Here is an 18201-nt window from a genome sequence, read left to right on the forward strand (position 1 = left end):
ATTCATGCAGGCAATACACTCATACACATAAAATAAAAATTAAAAAGAATTATTGGGGCTGGAGAAATGGGTCAGCGGTTAGGAACACTAACTGCTCTTGCAGAGGACCCGGGCTTGATTCCTAGTACCCACATGGTGGCTACAAACCATCCTTAACTCCAGTTCCAGGGGACTCCAAAGCCCTCTTCTGACCTCCGGGGCCTTGCCTGATACGGGTGCATTCACATACATGCAGACAATATACTCATACACATAAAATAAAAACAATAAATAAAATTAACAAAAGAAGTGTATATAAGATAAATTATACAAACAACAGTATTTTGGATTGATTATGGCAAAAACTATAGGCTTGAGATTAGGAACATGAAAACACAGACACACGCAATGTTATGAGAACTTGATTTTTAGTAGTGGAAATGGGTCACAGAAAAAGTGGCAGAAAAATAAAGAGCCTAGACTAGAAAGATCAGCCTTTCTGACTTGCTTTTGTAAACCTTAATTACAGCCTATTCACTGGATAAAACCGTAAGTATTTGCTTTTGTCATTCCCATAAACTTACACCATGCCCTCACTGATTAGATACAGGAAGAGGAAAAAACACAAGGATGTTTTAGCATAGCAGTTTAGTGACCATCAGATAAGGACAATGAAATTTACTTAAGAAAACTGATGCTGAAAACATCCTCCCTGACGGAAACTTTCCTATCCCCACCCATCCCCCCATGGACATAAATAAAGAGCAGTCAACATTTTATATATCTTTCACACACACACACACACACACACACACACACACACACACACTGCTCACTGAATTCATTCAAATTTAGGTGACTATTGTGACTTGTTAGAAAGGTCCCAGTATCTAGAGATGTTGGCACCTCAGTGACTTTATCATGGGGCAGCCCCAGTAAAGGTAGTGCCACATAGTTCTTCAGTTATTTCCTACCAAAATAATTCGCATATTAAATGTATTGCTGACATTTGACACTTTAAAAAAGTTAAAAAGAAAGAAAATTAGAAAAAGAATTCCAGAGTCATCCTTTGTGCTGAAAGTACTACTGTGAATGGTAGTCATTTTATATAAACACAAAACAAACAAAAAAAACCCCACTCTTTTGTTGTAGAATAGAAATAATTAAAAGTGCATTAAAATCATTTCTATTACTTTTTGCTCATACAGAAATGCTGTGTATAAGTACCTAATTGGTAGTTAACTGATATCAGCCCAATAACCTCAGTCATCAATGCATTCTCTGCTTCCAAGACACATGCATTTCAGCTGGGGTATCTTAATTCCAAGAGTGCTTCATACTGCACCCCTTTTACCTACATTGATTCACAGTCCTAATCTTAGAACACAATTATATCTAGTCTATCTTTCTTATGGAAATTCTAAATATTTAGAGACTACTCTGTTTCCCCCATTGTATACAAAAATCAAAGCAGCCCAGATGACCAGAGTCCTCTAACAATGCAGCACTGCAATCCAATACAGTATCTTAGAAGTCACTGGATCAGTACCAAGAAGACAATACAGTAACGTTTGATGCTTTGAAAATTTTTTATTTCTTTCAAGATAGTCTGGGATGCTTTAGTCATTTAATAGACACTTTGCTCATTTTTCATCACATACTTATTTAATGCACACCATGCTCCATGTGTTTTATGTGTTATGGTTATGAGTGGACAACCCCGTAAAACTTGTATTATGATCAAGTAGAAAAAAATGATGCAAAAAAAGCCCTAAGATGAAATCACAGAACATCAGTAGTATGAAAGTAAAAACAAAATAAGCATGGGTAAGCATGGTATGGTAACCTGGAGTAGGATAGCTAAGGGTTGAATTAGAGTAGTGGGCATGGGAAGCCATATTAAGAAAATAATAGTATAGTCAAATTAATCTTGGAAACATATGGGAAGACAGCCAGGCAGGCAGAGATGAGTGAATACAAAGGCCCTGATGAGGGAGATGATGTTAGGCATATTAAAGTTTTGGAGAAGCTAATACAATTAGCCTAAAACCAGAAAGGAGGACAGTAAAAGCAGGTGAGATCAGTGAGGGAGGACTACGTCTTTCTTGCAGTAAGAAGCTATTCAGGGTGATAGAACGCCACACAGAATGATTGGCCAGGCAGCATGATTACTTATGCAACCAGAGATATATTTTTACCCTCAATAGAGATACATGCTGATAAACACACAGTAAGCTGAAAATATTACAAGATAAAATGTGACATTTTGGACTCATCAACTGTTACTAAAATTTCTTCTAAATTACTTATTATTTATATGTCTTCTATCTTATACTAAGATTTTTTGATTTATTAATATTTAATATTAATTGGGGATTAACCTGTATGAATTACTTGTCTGGTTGCTGTTACCTGACAACAAGCAACCTTAGGGAGGAAGAACTTCATACCTCTCTAGACATGATGCTGCTGCTCCACTCATTAATGTGGTTACCTTACAAGATGAACCAGATTGAGCCTGTCAACATGAGGCTCACGAGGCCCCACCCCTTTCTGAGGGACTATGGACCTTAATAGTGGCTGGAGGAAGTGGCGTCATTTTCTTCAGTGCTGTAACTACTGCTAAGTTTTCCAGATTCACATAAATAACTCATGCTTGGGCAGGCAAGTTTATTTAAACTTAGTAGGTTGCACACACAAAAGTGACATGAAAAGAGGAAGGAGACTTACTGGGAAGAAGGGTTTGAGTGGGAGAAGGAGCGGGGGTGAGACAGGGTAATTGGGTATGAGATGAACTAATTCATTATATACACGTATGAAACTGTCAAAGACTAATACATTTTAAAAGAATAGATGTTGAATTTGAATTTAATATTTTTCTGCATATATTGAGATGATTATTTTTATCTTGTTAATGTATTTTTTTCTGATTAAATTTGAATGTCAGACCAAATTCAAATTCTTACATAAATCCAACTTGTTCTTAATTTTTTTCTTATTTTTGATATGGAAGAACTGAGAACTTACTGTGGCTATTTCTTTTCAGTTGAACAATTCCATCCTTTAGTGAAGAAGAAAAGCTCATAAGCCACAGGGAGCTATTGAAATCTACAGGGCTCGGGGAAACTCAGGAAACATATAATAAGTCCTAGGAAGTTGTATGGTTATAGAACTCATGAGGTTATTTAAAGAGTAAACATTTGCTGTGGGAGCGAAGACTCTACAATGAAATTGCTTGCTTGGGCAGGGAACTCTGCGAATGCAACTTTTTTGAGTCCTCACCCTTATTGGGGTGGCTTCTCAGAAATGCAGTTGCCTTTGAGTTCCCATGCTCCTGTAAGAACCCTAATTAAGCCAAGCTAGACTTGTGTGGAATCATTTCTTTGATCTGCTGTCAGTGCACTATCTGGAGTGAACAGGTGTCTGTTGATGTCTCCCCAAGAGAAGTCACAGGATGATTTTCAGTAAAGAAAATGTGAGCTAGAACTATACATTTTATTTTTTAATAATCCCCATGTCAGTTTTTAGAATCTAGGTGAAAGTTAGTTAGTCCCCCCCCCCATTTTTTATGTACTCTGAAGTCAAAGTAAAGTTGGACTTATTTCTTCTTTTTCTTTTATAGAATTCATTATTGAAATCATCTAGGCAAGGATTTTTTTTCTTTATTGCAAAGTACTTAATTATAAATTAAATATATTGACTAGTTTATAATCTCTTTACTAGTAATCAGACAAATCCAAGTTTTGGTTTCTTTCTGCATCATTTTTGTTAAACTATTGCTTGGAATTTGCCCATTTTATGAAAATTTATTTTTGGAAATATGTTAATAAAATAATTGTATTATTTCTTATTGTCTATAGGACATATTTTTGTTCCAAAAATTAGTTAGGAATAATTCTCCTTTTAATTTTAATGGTGTGAGCAGAGGTGTTTTAATTTTTGTTTGTTTGTTTGTTTGTTTGTTTGTTTTGGTCTTTTGAGACAGGGTCTCCCAGTAGCCTAGCTGGCCTGGAACTAGAGTTCACCTTGGAGACCAGGCTGGCTTAGATCTCACAGAGATCTGCCTGCCTCTGCCTCCAGAATGCAGAAATAAAGGTGTGTGCCACCACACCTGGCTTTAATCTAGTTTTATATAGTGCTAACCTCATCAGTACAATGTTTGTGTGTGAAAGAGTAGAAGTTATATTTAATAGTCATTTGATAAGTTCAAGGTTATTAGTGATGGATTCAGTAGAAAACCAATGATATTCTCAAAATGGGAAATTTGAAGAATGTTTCATGAAACAATTATCAATAAAATGTTAAGAATCATTTGAGAAACAAAACCTTTCATCATAGTATGCATTTATGATTACATTTTATTTTTTTTAAGAAACATTTTATTATTTTTATTTCTGTGTGTATGATATATGATTATATTGCCTGCATACATGTAAGTGCACCCATGTTGTGCAATGCCTGCAGACATTAGAATAGGGCATCGTATTCTAGTGGAACTGGTTACCAACAGTTGTTAGCCACTATGTGGGTGCTGGTAATTAAACTTGGCTCCTCTGCAAGAGCTGCCCTTAACAGCTGAGTTATCTCTCCAGCCTCTCCTCCAACCTCCCATCCCCTGATTTCTGATTACGTTTTAATTTTCATCCCAAACTCTGCAGGACTCAGGAACAAAGGTATAATGGTACTCAAGGCATTGTACAAACAGTTATACAGACTGCTCCGTTGATGCTGATATAAGTAGGAACAAAGTCAAGGAAATGTATCAAGACATTATTTTTCACTAAATTTCCAATCTTTTTTGAGAGGCTCCTAGTGACTATAGTGACTACAGTAAATTAGATCCTGAAAGCCAAGAGTAGTAAGGTTTTTTGTTTGCTTGTTTGCTTGTTTTTATTTATTTTTTTTTAACCTGGAACACAAAGTAGTAGTGTTAAGAATGGAAAGTATCGGGGCTGGAGCAGTGACCCAGCGGTTGAAAGTACATGCTACTCAAGGCTGGTAACAACCATGTGCAACTCCACTCATACACATAAAAGAAAACAAACAAAGAAATAAAAATTTAAAAAGTGGAAAGAATTATAAAGGAAAACACTTTTTAAAAATCACGTTTTATTTGAGATTTTCACTGAAAAATACAATCAAAGCAATCAAGGCCCCTGTTACACATCCAATTTTATTACTTTTCTCAATGTATATATATAGAGATGAAACAGTGTAGATTTATTTCAAAATACTTATATATCAGTTTAAACTAAGTAACAATGTAACACATTTTAAGTTTTATGTAGTATTTGGTTTTAAGTTTTTAATTTGAAATTTTAATTCAAAGAATAATGTACAATGATGTTTGTAAGTATAAAATAATTATCCATAAATAAGAAGTTTAGGCTGTAACTTTGTATTATAGGTAGAAAATATATGAGATAAGACATAGTGCACAAGCTTTTTCTACTTGCTGATTGGACCCCTAGAATATGAGATTTGCGTCCAGCTGTAATTCATCTCTATCAGATGTTCACTGATGCTAATTTCTTGGTGCATGTCAAACATATTAGGTGAAACTCAGACTAATTTTTCATATGCAAACGAATCCTTAAAAATTAAGTAAAGAGTACTCCATGGCAGAATTAAAATATGTTAATATTCTAGTGTCTCTGGGAAGTCCTCAACAATTTCACATGGATGGATTTTGTTCCAAGCTGAGAAGCCTGGATTTTACAGTGAATTACACATTTCTTTGAGGAAATGTCTGATTTGGAAATCTTGTCCTTCAAATTTTATTACTATTAATGACAACTTGGAAGGAGTATTACTTAAAAGAGGTACATTTTATGATCCTGTCCAAAAATCTCTGAAAATAAAACAAGCATAACACGGCTATTGTTAACTATGTTACTATGAATTTCAGCATATGCACAAAAAAAAATTTTCAGTCTAGGCTATGGCAGAATTGGTTTTGTTATCTCATTAGCTATATGTAAAAGATTAGGCAATTCATGCAAATTCGAATACAAAAGGTTTATTGAAAGGTAGGCACTTTTTAAATTGGCACAAACAAAAATAATCTCAAAAGCACATTTGCATTATTTCTTAATAAGAAATATAGTACATAAACAATTTGACAAGTCTTGTAGTTCACTATAACTGTTAAAAGCTTAATTCCTGAGGATTTTTGGAATCCATTAATTTTCTTAAATTTTATTTTAAAGCAAAAACAACTGTTCTTTAAATTGAGGCTGGACTATGAATCATCAGTGTCAGTAACATTCTGTCAATTTTCCATACATTGGATTTTTCATTTGGGATACAGTTATTCTGTAATTTATTCCCTAACCACTGGCCACAAATATGCCACATCTTCACAGAAATATTTAGCTTAAAGATTGTGTATAAGTAAAAATAATTATTACTAAATATTTTCCACTGTTAAGTACGTCCCTCTTTTGAAGTGCAAACATAGAAACAAAATGAGTCTTTAAAATCTGTTTTGATTTAAAAAAACAGTTCAAGTATCTCCTTTAAGGTGATTTTCTGAAAAACATTAATATTTATGAGCCAAAGTTATAAATATATTTTCTGAAAGGCATAATAACTCATGAATATTCTTTGTTTTACTTAGATTATGTAGGCCATAACCTAGTTTTGATTTGCAGTGTAATTTTGCTAGCTTATCACATATCTCTATTTATACACTTAAACTAATCATTTAGAAAAAATATTAACACCTCATACACGAAGGAAAGTTTCAGACTATATCATTTCATTTAAAAAGCTATATTAAGGCAAAAATGTTTGAATGTAAGTCATTTGTGCTTATTTTCAGTTATGGATGATGCTTATGTTGTTCACGGACTTTTTACAAAAGGTGAGCCGTGTCATAATCTTGAAACTGGATTCCTCGAGAGGCTGTGATCTTCATAACGGCACCATTTAGAGCATCGTCTTCAATGAGTGTGATTAATCCATTGGCAATTGCTGATGGGCTAAAAATAAAGGAAAATTTGTATTCTCAAAGTAAATAATGAAGCATTTTTCAAATTCTTTTCTGAAGAACCTGTAGTCTTGAGCTTGTAATAGAGAAATGTGTGTCATTGAATTATTGTTACCAATTTTTATTTGATGGGGTGTGAACTGAATTATAATAATAAATTTAGTAATCATTTGGGAAAATACCTGTAGTTCATCATTTATATTGATGACATGATAAATTCTCATCTTTTTCAGATCAGTAGATCTTGGACTTACCAGAGAGAATCATCACTGGATGAGAGTATGGATTCATTCATCCAACATAGCACTTATTGAAGAGCTTTATCAATTGATTTGTAAAATACACTTCAGATATCATCTTATTTAAACTTTTCAAAAGTCTCTAAAGAAACTGTATTATCTGTATATTATCTATGAGAAAACTGAGGGTTTTGGAGGTGTGATGAGTAAGTTCATGGTCCACAGTGGGGTTCAAGCTAATATTTGATTTTAGTTCTGATTCTTTCAATACGATAGCTTTGTTTCTGTGCTGTGAAAGCCTCATGAATTCTAACTCAGCTCCAGCTCCCCAAATGTCTCTTTGTATGCATATGTGCATGCATACATGTATTGTGTACATATGCTCTACGTATGTGTATGTGTGCTTGTGTATGTGTATATGTGTGTATGTAATGGTCAACTGTTTTTATGAAGGTGGTTGAAATTTGGGGACCATACAAAATTTCCCAAGGGTTTTACTTGAACATTGGCTGAAGTTTATGCAAGTAAATAATAATAGCATTCAAAGTGATTAAATGCCATTGAGAAAAGAGATCTGACAATGACTGGAGGTATTGTTTATATTTTAACACAAATTTCATAATGCTTAAGCAAATTATATTCAAAATTCCCTCATCCATTTTTCTTTCAATAGTTTTCCAACCCAAACTTTGAGGTATTGTTTTCTCACATTTAAAAGCTTATGTTTTTATGTGTTTGCTTGTATAGATAGTATTTTGTTCCACTCTGTACAACTCTGTAGATATAGTTTAACTTACTCTAAAACTCCAAAGGATTTCATCATAGCTTTGATCTCATCTGTATATCCTATATATTGGCCCATATTTTCTTCTTTTTCAATGGATTCGAGGATGGGTGTTTTGACAAACCCTGGACAAATGGCGTTCAGCCTTACACCACTTTTCATAAGATTAGCAGCCATCTGCCAATTAAAAGCACAAGTTTGCAGGTTTCAGTTTTTCAAAAGTAAAGCACAGAACAAACTTAAGAGTTCTTTAAAAGACTAACTGAAAAAAAAAAAAAAAAAAAAAAAAGAGAGAGACTAACGTAAAACATCCAAGTCAGACATTCTCTCAAGTATGGATCAACGGCTGGTAAGCACAGATCCTACAGACACATACCTAACTTACAGAGTTCATCCATGGAAGCCTTACTGCATTAATTGTTTAAAAAAGTAGTATCACTATAAAATGAAGATGCACAACCTTTCTGCTGTTCTTTCTTATTGAACTCTTTGGAGTTGGAAGCTAGGCAACTGGGACTTCATTTAGGCATACATTAATAATATACATTGTTAGCCATAGATTTAATATTTATACAGTATATAAAAATAGTATTCATTTCCAGACGTGGTGGAGCACGCCTTTAATCCCAACACTTGGGAGGCAGAGGCAGGCAGATCTCTGTGAGTTCAAGGCCAGCCTGGTCTACATAGTGACTTCCAGGACAGCTGGGGCTACAGGAAGAACCTGTCTCAAAAAGATCCCCCTCCAAATAACATTCATTAAGCAAAAACAAATAAAATAAGGTTATGTATTGAGTGGATGAACAATATGTTGTACTCTCAGCCTCTCAGGAACTTTGTCTTTTGTTTCTCCTAGGAGCAATGGTTCAACAGTTGTTACTAATTCATTGCTTGCAAATAACTTCACAAAACGTAAGTGTAGTGGACTGCAGAAATAATCCATCCTATAAATTTAAATTTTTAATCTTTAAGATTCACTCTGCTTTGTAATGGCTTTACCTGTTTGTAAAACATTGAAGGCTTTTCAGCTGAAGTAATGATTTCTAATTAATTTAAATTAAGAGTGAAGATTGCTTGACTTCCTTTCTGAGAGTACCACTAAAATTTATGCAACTCTTTTCTCTGTCCCTCATATTTTCTCTGTCATTAATGTAAAACACCTCATCTCTCTGGTCCCCTCTTTGTCCCTGCTAGATGTACAACCAGAAACTTCCCAACTCTTCTTTCATTTTCTACATTTGCTCTTTCTAACACATTTTTTAAATACCAGGCAAAATGACTTTCTTAAGAAGGAAATCTGTTTATGGCATTATTGTGCATTAAAAAACCCCAACAATAGGGCCTGGAGAGATGGCTAAACAAGTGAGAGCACGGGCTGCTCTTGCAGAGGACCCGGGTTTGATTCCCAGCACCCACATGAGAGCTAACAGCTGTCCTAACTCAAGTTCCAGGGGATCAGATGTCCTCTTCTGACCTCTGTGGGGATTGTATGACATGGGTGCACTTACACACATACAAGCAATACCCTCATACACATAAAATAAAAATAATAAATAAAAAATTTAAAACCATCAATAGCTATACTTGTAATGCAATTCAAGCTTACTACCTTGGTCCAACAGTCCGTTTTGCTCTCTGATGACATCTCTGGTTGTATCTCAACCCTTGCTTGCTAGGCTCTTAACTCAAGCTGCCTTTCTGTCAATTATAAAATGCAAACATTCTCACTTTATGCTATTAACACAAGTGGTCTATAATGTTTTTCCAACCTTTCTGTATGCCTTTCACCCCAGGTCTCCATGGAAACATTGTTCTAGAGGATGCTCTCTGGTAAATGCTTTACCTTTTTCTCCTTACAGCCCTATTCTCCATTCATTTTTTATCATATCTCTGGGGACAAGTACTGTTTTGAGCTCATAGAATGTTCTATCAAAGGAAGCTATGTTAATGTTGCAGAAACTAGACTCAATTTTAAAAACAAAGAGTATTTCCTCATTATTTGTCTTTAAGATGTTCCTCAATGTTAGATTTATGTTTAGTGTCTACCCCACATTAAAGTGATAAAGTCTTTATTTAATGATTGATGTGATCAGAACATGCTTTGGAATAGAACTTTAAGGACGACATCACCATATTTCATCTAGATGTACTGAATTCTGAACTTCTTTTCTTATATTCTGTAAGATTTGGATTTCATCTACATCCACAAAGAAGAAAAAAGAGTTTGTAGTTTGATGTTCTCACCGCTGCTGAGCGTGTGAATCCGACTATGCCATGCTTTGAAGCACAATAAACAGGTTGTTGAGCAACAGGGATGAGTCCTGAGACAGACAAAAACATTTAAAAAATTTAAATAAATGATGTTTTACAAAGTAGACTGTACTCTAAAGATTATGCAAATAACATTATATGGCTGAATTAATTTAGGACTAATCTGGAAAATACTCTAAAATAAAACCAGACACCTCAGTTATGTTAACATGGTTTATTCTTTCCAATTCTTATAGGGTATAGAAGAGATGTAGATAAATTACATTTAGGTATAGCCAAGGGTGATAATCTTTGAATTTCTTGAAAGCAAATAGAAATCAATGCTCTATAAGACAGAAAGAAGGGGCTGGAGGGTTAGCTCAGTGGTTAAGCGCACTGACTGCTCTTTCAGAGGACCCGGGTTCGATTCCCAGAACCCACATGGCGGCTAAAAACCATCCTTAACTCCAGTTACAGGAGAATCCGAAGCCCTCTTCTGACCTCTGTGGCATTGCATGACAAGGGTGTGCTCACATAATGTAGGCAACACACTCATACACATAAAATAAAAATAATAAAATGTCTTTAAAAAAGACAGAAATAAAATTATCTTTGAAAACAGTCAGGAAATTAGCATTTAATTTTCATATTTTTAGTCTGGATTAGAAGTATACATTTGGTTAGAAGGTAAGACCCTACTGCCAAAGACAGAATATACTTCAGACACAGAATTTGGAGCAATAGAACTGCAACTGACTTGCAACGACTTCCCCTGAAGGCAAGCTCTCAGCTTTGGAGAGCTCTATGAAGGTGCCAAGGGAAAACATCAATGAATGATCTAACACCAGCTTAAAGACCAAATAACCACATCAATGGCCAGCACAGAATATGTCATTGGTGTAGTAGTGGCACTTTTATCTTGGGGGCAATCAACAGCTACCTAATTGGACTAAAAACCCATCCAATAGAAGGAAACTTGAGTGTTGTACTGTAAACATAACTAAATACACATGAGCGGTCATAGATCTTAGAGGAAACACCAAGACTATCACATCGCTAGACTAATGGGATTTCTTACTATGTGCAAAATATGTATCCTTATATTTACAGACAAATATCCCACTCACCCCTCATCAAAGAAGCTTGTTTTGCCCCAGTCAGAGACTCTTACCAAGTACCACAACTGGTCACACACGGACATTGTCTATGAATTTCCCAGGCCTTAGTGACACATCTGCAATGCAACCTCTACACCTAAGACTCATGGAACATAGAACGGGGTAAAGAAGTGGACACTAATGAATCTCTCAGTTCTCTGAAGCTCCTTCATTCAGCAGAGGGCCAGGAACACAAAGGTCATAAATGGCCAAAGTGCAGATATCAACAGTCTGTCGAATGTTGGTGCTTGGACAGGACTTCTTCATTAAACTTCACCCACCTAAGGCTGAGGGACCATTGCAGAAGAGAGGGCAGAAGGATTGTAAGAGTCAGGGAGGAGGTGCATGACCATATGGAAACAGAGACCTACAAGCTCCTGCGAACCTGCTCATATGATTCTATAGCAATGGTGTCAACATACACATGTCCCATGCAAACTCAGGCAGACAAAAACCCAGCATAGGACTGGGGAAATGAACAGCAGACCCCCATCTGTCTAAAGAAATATTGGCAACTGATTTCAGCTACGTGAAGAAGAGCTAATCTTCCCGAAACAATCCTAATACTCTGGATTGGCTGACTAGACCTCAGTGGATAAACTTAAACTGGGGAATGGCTGTGTACACTGAGGACACAGTGGGCCTTAATAGGGATGACAGAGTATATGGGCTCCAATGAGGGGGGGGGTTTAGGGAAGAGCACAAATGGGGACAGGGGTATAGAGGTGATTATGATTGTTTGAGATTTTCTATATGAAATACACAAAAAAATTCAGTAAAAACAATTTTTTTTTTTTTAAAAGTGTGCATTTGGGAATGGGGAGATGTCTCAGTGGTTAAGAGCATTGGCTGTTCTTTCAGAGGACCCAGGCTCAATTCCCAGGACCCACATGGCAGTTAACATCTGTCTCCTAACAACTGTCTGTAACTCCAGTTCCAGAAGAATTCAACACCCTCTCCTGACCTCCACAGGCATTGCAGGACATGGGTTAACTTATACACATGCAGGTAATACACTCATATATTAAAAAAAAAAACAAAAGTGTATACATTCAACATTATTTAAGGCTTTCATATGACTGAAAGAAATTAAATAGCTTAAGAGAAACTTGGACATTATTCATTTTTGCTATAAATTAGAATACATGTCCCTGTCATCAATTTTTCTCACATACTGCCTATAAAGAGTTTAAGTAGAGGCTGGAGAGATGGCTCAGCAGTTAAGAACACTGACTGCTCTTGGAGAGGATGCAGGTTCGATTCCCAGGACCCACATGGTGGCTACGAATCATCCTTAACTCCAGTTCCAGGGGAATCCGAAGCCCTCTTCTGACCTCCGGGGCATTGCATGACAAGGGCACACTCACATACATGCAGACAAAACACTTGTACACATAAAATAAAAATAATAAATAAAATATAAAAAAAGAGTTTAAGTAAATTAATGTTAACTTCATGTTGGACATAGTGATACATGAATGATACCCACAGCACTGGGGAGGCAGAGACAGGAGGGCCATAAGCGCAAGAGGTCCTGTCTCAAAAATCCAAAGTGAGGTGGGGAGGCTTAAGTTCTTTTGGTTTGGATCTGTTGTAACTGTTTAGATTTTTTTGCTCTTGAACTTAGAAAAAAAAGGATTTTTTTAAAAGATCTTATTTTATTCTATTTTTACTCCATAACTATATAGTGAACAACAGAATTCAATCAATTATGACATTTAAAATTTTATTTTTCCACATATGCAAAATACCAAAAGATTAAATTAATTGGAGAGAAAAAAATGTCAAGCTTGTAAGTCTTATAGCATGATTCTTTTCTCTAAATCCTAGCTCATCTACATCTACCATTTACAAGGAGCCAACAACAATAAGAAAACCTAAAACAGTCCCAAACAAAAGAAAAATCCCATTAAACATTTTACTGCAGTAATTGTTACCTTCAAACTGATTTCTCACACTTGTCAAAATTAAAATATCAAATTTAACTAGAAAATTTTATATGCTCCTGGTTCCTCTAATTAATTTCTTAGATTAACTTTTTTTTCCTTTTGAGGCAGTTTGACTATGTAGCCCAGGCTATCCTCAGAGAACTTATAATCCTCCTGCCTTTGCCTCTCAAATGCTGGGATTATTGGTATGTGCCACCATGTGTGGCTCAGATTGTCTTATTTTAAGAATTCTTTGAAATTGATGGTTTCTTTAAGTCAAGAAACAGTGATCCCTGGTGACAGTGATATTAGTATCAAATATCATGTTAATAACAACACTAAATTATTCTACAAAGATGTGCTCATCTCCACCTAGCTAACTAGTCACTCACCACCACCAATCAGTTGGGAGTGCTGTGCCAAAGTTCAGCAATAAATGCAAACCAGAGCCACTCCCTAGGTGCCTTCCAGGCCTCAATTTATGAAGCATGTTTGCTCAAGAGCATTTTAAATCCCTGAGGATGGTAGATCACATAGTACTCAGTGATCTCAAGGTACTAGAACATGCTGGTCCTCTTGTTTTGGCTATGTAAAATGTGCAAGTTAATTATGTTTACCAGGGGCAGTCAGCAAGAACGTATGATGTCTCCATAGGGTACACAGGTATATTTGAAGTGTGAGATAAGAATAAATAGGCGTATCCAGGCATTGCTGCATTTTGTTCTTGCTTTACCTATTCCTTGCAGGCTTATGGGACAAAAGTAGTTCTTGGAGCATGGTGTTCATATCTTATCTTTACTCACAGACAAGCTAGTTTACACAGTAATGAAAAAGGACAGGGATATTGTTCATAAATGTCATTAAAGATGAGTACTGAATGAACTTGTGTTGCATATGTGTAGATGATGAACTCCTGAACTCCAGCTAGTTCAAAAATGTCAGATAAGTGAAATAAATCAAATACTGTTTTATTGGCTATGGTCATAAGCAAGCACAAAATATTTATGTAATTCATTTAAAGACAGAATTTTAAATGCAATCAGAATTTGAAAAAAATTATTTGCATCTATATGTAATTTTTAAAAGTCTCACTGTGTACTGCAGGGTGGCCTCAGATCTTCTATGTAGCCAAACCTGACCTTGTGTTTTTAATCCTTCTGCCATAGTCTGATGTGAGTTTTTGAGATAGAGCCTTAAGATATCTATTGTCATTTATCCTACCATTTTTCCTTCCTTAAATTCTATGTATACGAATTTAAATAGGTGGATTGCACTGAATTCATTTCAGATACAGGAGTAAAATTAAGTACAAGTGAAAACACATTTTTAAGTATTGGAAATGAAAATGTGCATAGCCAATGAGTAGATTAAAACTAAATGTCGTTTCTTGTGCTATTTGACTATTTACATAGTGAAGAAATGAAGAACTTAACAGACTAGGAGAAAATACTTCAAAAAGATGTATCTAATAAAAGACATCAAAGTCTAACAAAAGTTATCAAAATTATTCAAAAATCTTAAAACTCATCAGAAAGAAAAGGAAACACTTTTTAAAAATAGATAATAGAAGAAAACTCACTGAAGATTCTATACAGACGGCAAATTTAAAAAAATGAAAATATGTTCAACCTTATAGGTGACTAGGAAACTGCAAATTAAAATGAGGTACCCCCCACTTTCCTGAGCAAACTTTAGATACTCTTTCCCTGGATAAGTTTATTCAGTCATATAAGTGGAAAAATATTCTGTTAATTTCTCTGTCTTTGTTACATGCCCACAGACACATTGACAGTCATAAATTATTTTCATATTTAAACTACAGTTTTCCACCCAGGACCAATTATAATGGCCCAAATCCAGATACTGATACTCCCAAATGCTGGTGAAATAGAACGAGAGAAATTTTCATTCACTGTGGGATGTAAAATAGTGCAGGAGCATTGGAGCCAGTCTGGCAGTATTCTTAGAATACAACTCAGCAACTGTGCTCCTTGGCATTTACCCAAAATAAATGAATACTTATGTCCACAGCAAAATCTGTTCATGGATGCTTACAGCAGCTTGATTTGTATTTGCCTAAATTTGAAGGCAAGCATGATGTTTTTCTTTGAGTGAATGAATAAATAAACCATAGCACACTGAGACAACACTGAAAAGAAATGCGGTATCAAACCATGAACAAACCTGGCTGAACCTAAAATGTTTATGATGAAGGGAAAGTGGATGAACTGCAAAAGTTACATACAGTCCAGAGTCAAGCTATATGACGTTCTATAAAAGTCATAAGTATGCAGACAGTAAAAAGCTCTCAGTGGTTTTCAGGGCTGGCAGGGTGAAAGTTGACCAGGCAGAACATAGAAGATTGTTAGGGCAATGAATGTCGCATGGATGATGATAAAGTGGCAGCCATAAGTCATTGTCTATTGCTTTAGCCTACAGCACGTTGAAAACCAAGTCTGAACTCTATGTGGAAGTCACGGTACTGTGCTCTGTTGCTCAGTTTCATGAGCAAAGGAAATGCTAAATTTCAGTTTAACTTGGTGAAATAAAGACCGTTATTTCTCTTCCAGTTTCAGGGTATCCTAATGCACTAAAATACATGTTTCTATGGTGATGGTGACAGTGATGTGAATCCTAATGTAAGTTATAGACTGTAAGCAACAATCATGTATCACTGTAGGTTCATCTGTTGTAACAAATGTGCCACTGTACCGGTGCTGACAGTGAAGGAGACTTGCTGGGTGGTGGCAGGGATGTATGTGCATTCATTATAGTTTTTCTCAATTCTGTTTTGAGCCACACACTTCTTTATAGAATAAAGCCTATTGAAAACAATACCCTTAGAGTCACTTTATTTGAGATAAGATCTGACCATGAGGCCCAAGTTGGCCTGGAACTCATTTCACAACCCAGCTTAGCTTTGAACTCAATGTCCTCCTGACTCAGTTTTCCAAGAGGTGGGATGACAGATGTAAACCACTAGGCCAGACAGCAACATCCTTTTAATTAAATGTATTTTGAGGGATTATAACTAGTTTGGACTTTAGGTGTCAGATAGACTGAATTCAAATCTTTTATCCAGCACTATGAGCCATGTGAATGTTGAACAGTAAATGCTGTGTACAGTAGTGCTTTCTTCTGCAAGCCAGGGCAGTAATAATAGCTATTGTGAGTCTTGAATAAATTAATGGAGATACAATGCCTAAAATGACACACATAACAATCATCACTATGATGACTAATTTTCATTGTCAACCTGACTAGATTTAGAATCACCTAGAAGAGATAGACCTCTGTGTATGTTTGTGAGGATGTTTCTAAGGAGCTGTAACCAAGGAGGGCTTGGGTCCTATTCTACTTTTCTTTTTTTTTAAGAAAGAGTGCAGGCATTCCCTTTTCTTTGCTTCCTGATCTATCCAAACATAAACAAGGTCCATCCAAACCATGATCCTGCCACTATGCCTTCTGTGCAATAGTGGACTGTATCCTTGAACTGTGAGCCAAAATAAATCTTTCTTCTCTTAAATTGTTTCCTGTCAGCTATTTGGTCAGCTTAAGGAGAAAACCAACTAGCACAATTACTATCTATTATTTTCACATAAATATACATTAGCATTAATCATTTTCTTTTAGACAAAAATTTTGAATTAATTGATGTATTTACTTATTATCTTCATTGTTATCTTTAATCAAAATGTACCTTTTACATTAAAATGTCACAAGTCTGGGACAGCATCTTAAGTTGGTTTCTGAACCTTAGTAAACTGTAAACTGTTAAAAATTCTAATTTCAAAAAACAGATGGAACCAATAGGAGGAGGCCTGGTACAGGGGCTCTAGAGATGGGTCAGCAGTTAAGAATGCATCCTCTTCTTGCAAAGGACCGAAGTTCAGTTACTAGGACCCACATCAGGTGGCTCACAACCACCTGTGATTCTAGCTTCAGGGAGTCTGACACTTCTGGCCTCTGTGGGCACCTGTATAGGTGTGTACATACCCTCACACGGACATACACAAAATTAAAATAATTTAAAACTAAATTTGAAAGGAAATGCTCTTGTATTTAACATTGTGAGAAATGTATGATTCATGCTTTAAAACAGGATACTTTATATTTAAAAAGTTAAGCTTGGGGGCTGGATAGGTGGTTCAGCAAAAACAGCACTGTCTGTTCTTGCAGAGGAATAGAGTTTGGTTCCCACCATCCACATGATGGCTAACAACCATCTGTAACTCCAGTTACAGGGATCTGACACCCTTTTCTGACTTCCATAGGCATTGCACACATGGGTGCACTTACATGCATGCAGGCAAAACACTCATATACATAAAATAAAAATAAATTAAATGATTAACTAAATAAAAAGTTTACTAGAAAAATACAAATGGCTTTTTAGAAAAATTATCTCATGTCTAATATAATAAGTTTATGCCTATCAAAAAAACCATAAATTTAGGGTTGAAGATATGGTGGTTCAGTGGGCAAAGTGCTTGTTATACAAGCATGAGGACCTGAGTTCAGATTTCTACCACCCACAGCAGTGTGTGTCTGTAACCACAGTGCTGGGAAGGAGGTGAAGACAGGCAGACAGTGGAGGCTCAGTGACCAGCCAGTCTAGCTGAGCCACAGGTTCAGTGAGAGACCCCATCTCAAAAAATAGGGTACAGAGTGATAAAGAAAGATGCACACAGTGGACATGATGGCACACGCCTTTAATCCCAGCACTGAGGAGGCAGAGATGGGCAGATCCCTGTGAGTTTGAGGCAGCCAGGTCTACACAGTGAGTTCAAGGCCAGTTGGGGCCATAGGGAGACCCTGTCTCAAAAAGACCAAAAAAACCAAACAAATAAAAAGATGTGCATACACACACACA

At 35.9% G+C, this 18201-nt stretch overlaps 1 protein-coding gene across 2 annotated transcripts in view; it reads right to left on the bottom strand.

Moving 5' to 3' along the window:
- Positions 1–5068: 5068 nt before the first annotated feature.
- Hpgd (15-hydroxyprostaglandin dehydrogenase) overlaps positions 5069–18201 on the bottom strand; it is a 33050-nt gene continuing 19917 nt past the window's right edge. The window contains exons 5-7 of one of the 2 annotated variants that reach the window (XM_008847141.3): positions 10238–10314; positions 8007–8170; positions 5069–6962 (exon numbers count right to left, since the gene is read on the bottom strand). In XM_008847141.3, the coding sequence (XP_008845363.1) occupies positions 6836–6962; positions 8007–8170; positions 10238–10314 (368 nt within the window). In that variant the 3' untranslated portion in view covers positions 5069–6835. Of the gene's footprint in view, positions 6963–8006; positions 8171–10237; positions 10315–11658; positions 11688–18201 lie in introns of those variants that run through there. The other variant, XM_029570428.1, reaches the window with a different exon arrangement.

This window comes from Nannospalax galili, unplaced genomic scaffold (assembly GCF_000622305.1).
Source record: "Nannospalax galili isolate Female #2095 unplaced genomic scaffold, S.galili_v1.0 scaffold461, whole genome shotgun sequence".
Taxonomy (NCBI): domain Eukaryota; kingdom Metazoa; phylum Chordata; class Mammalia; order Rodentia; family Spalacidae; genus Nannospalax; species Nannospalax galili.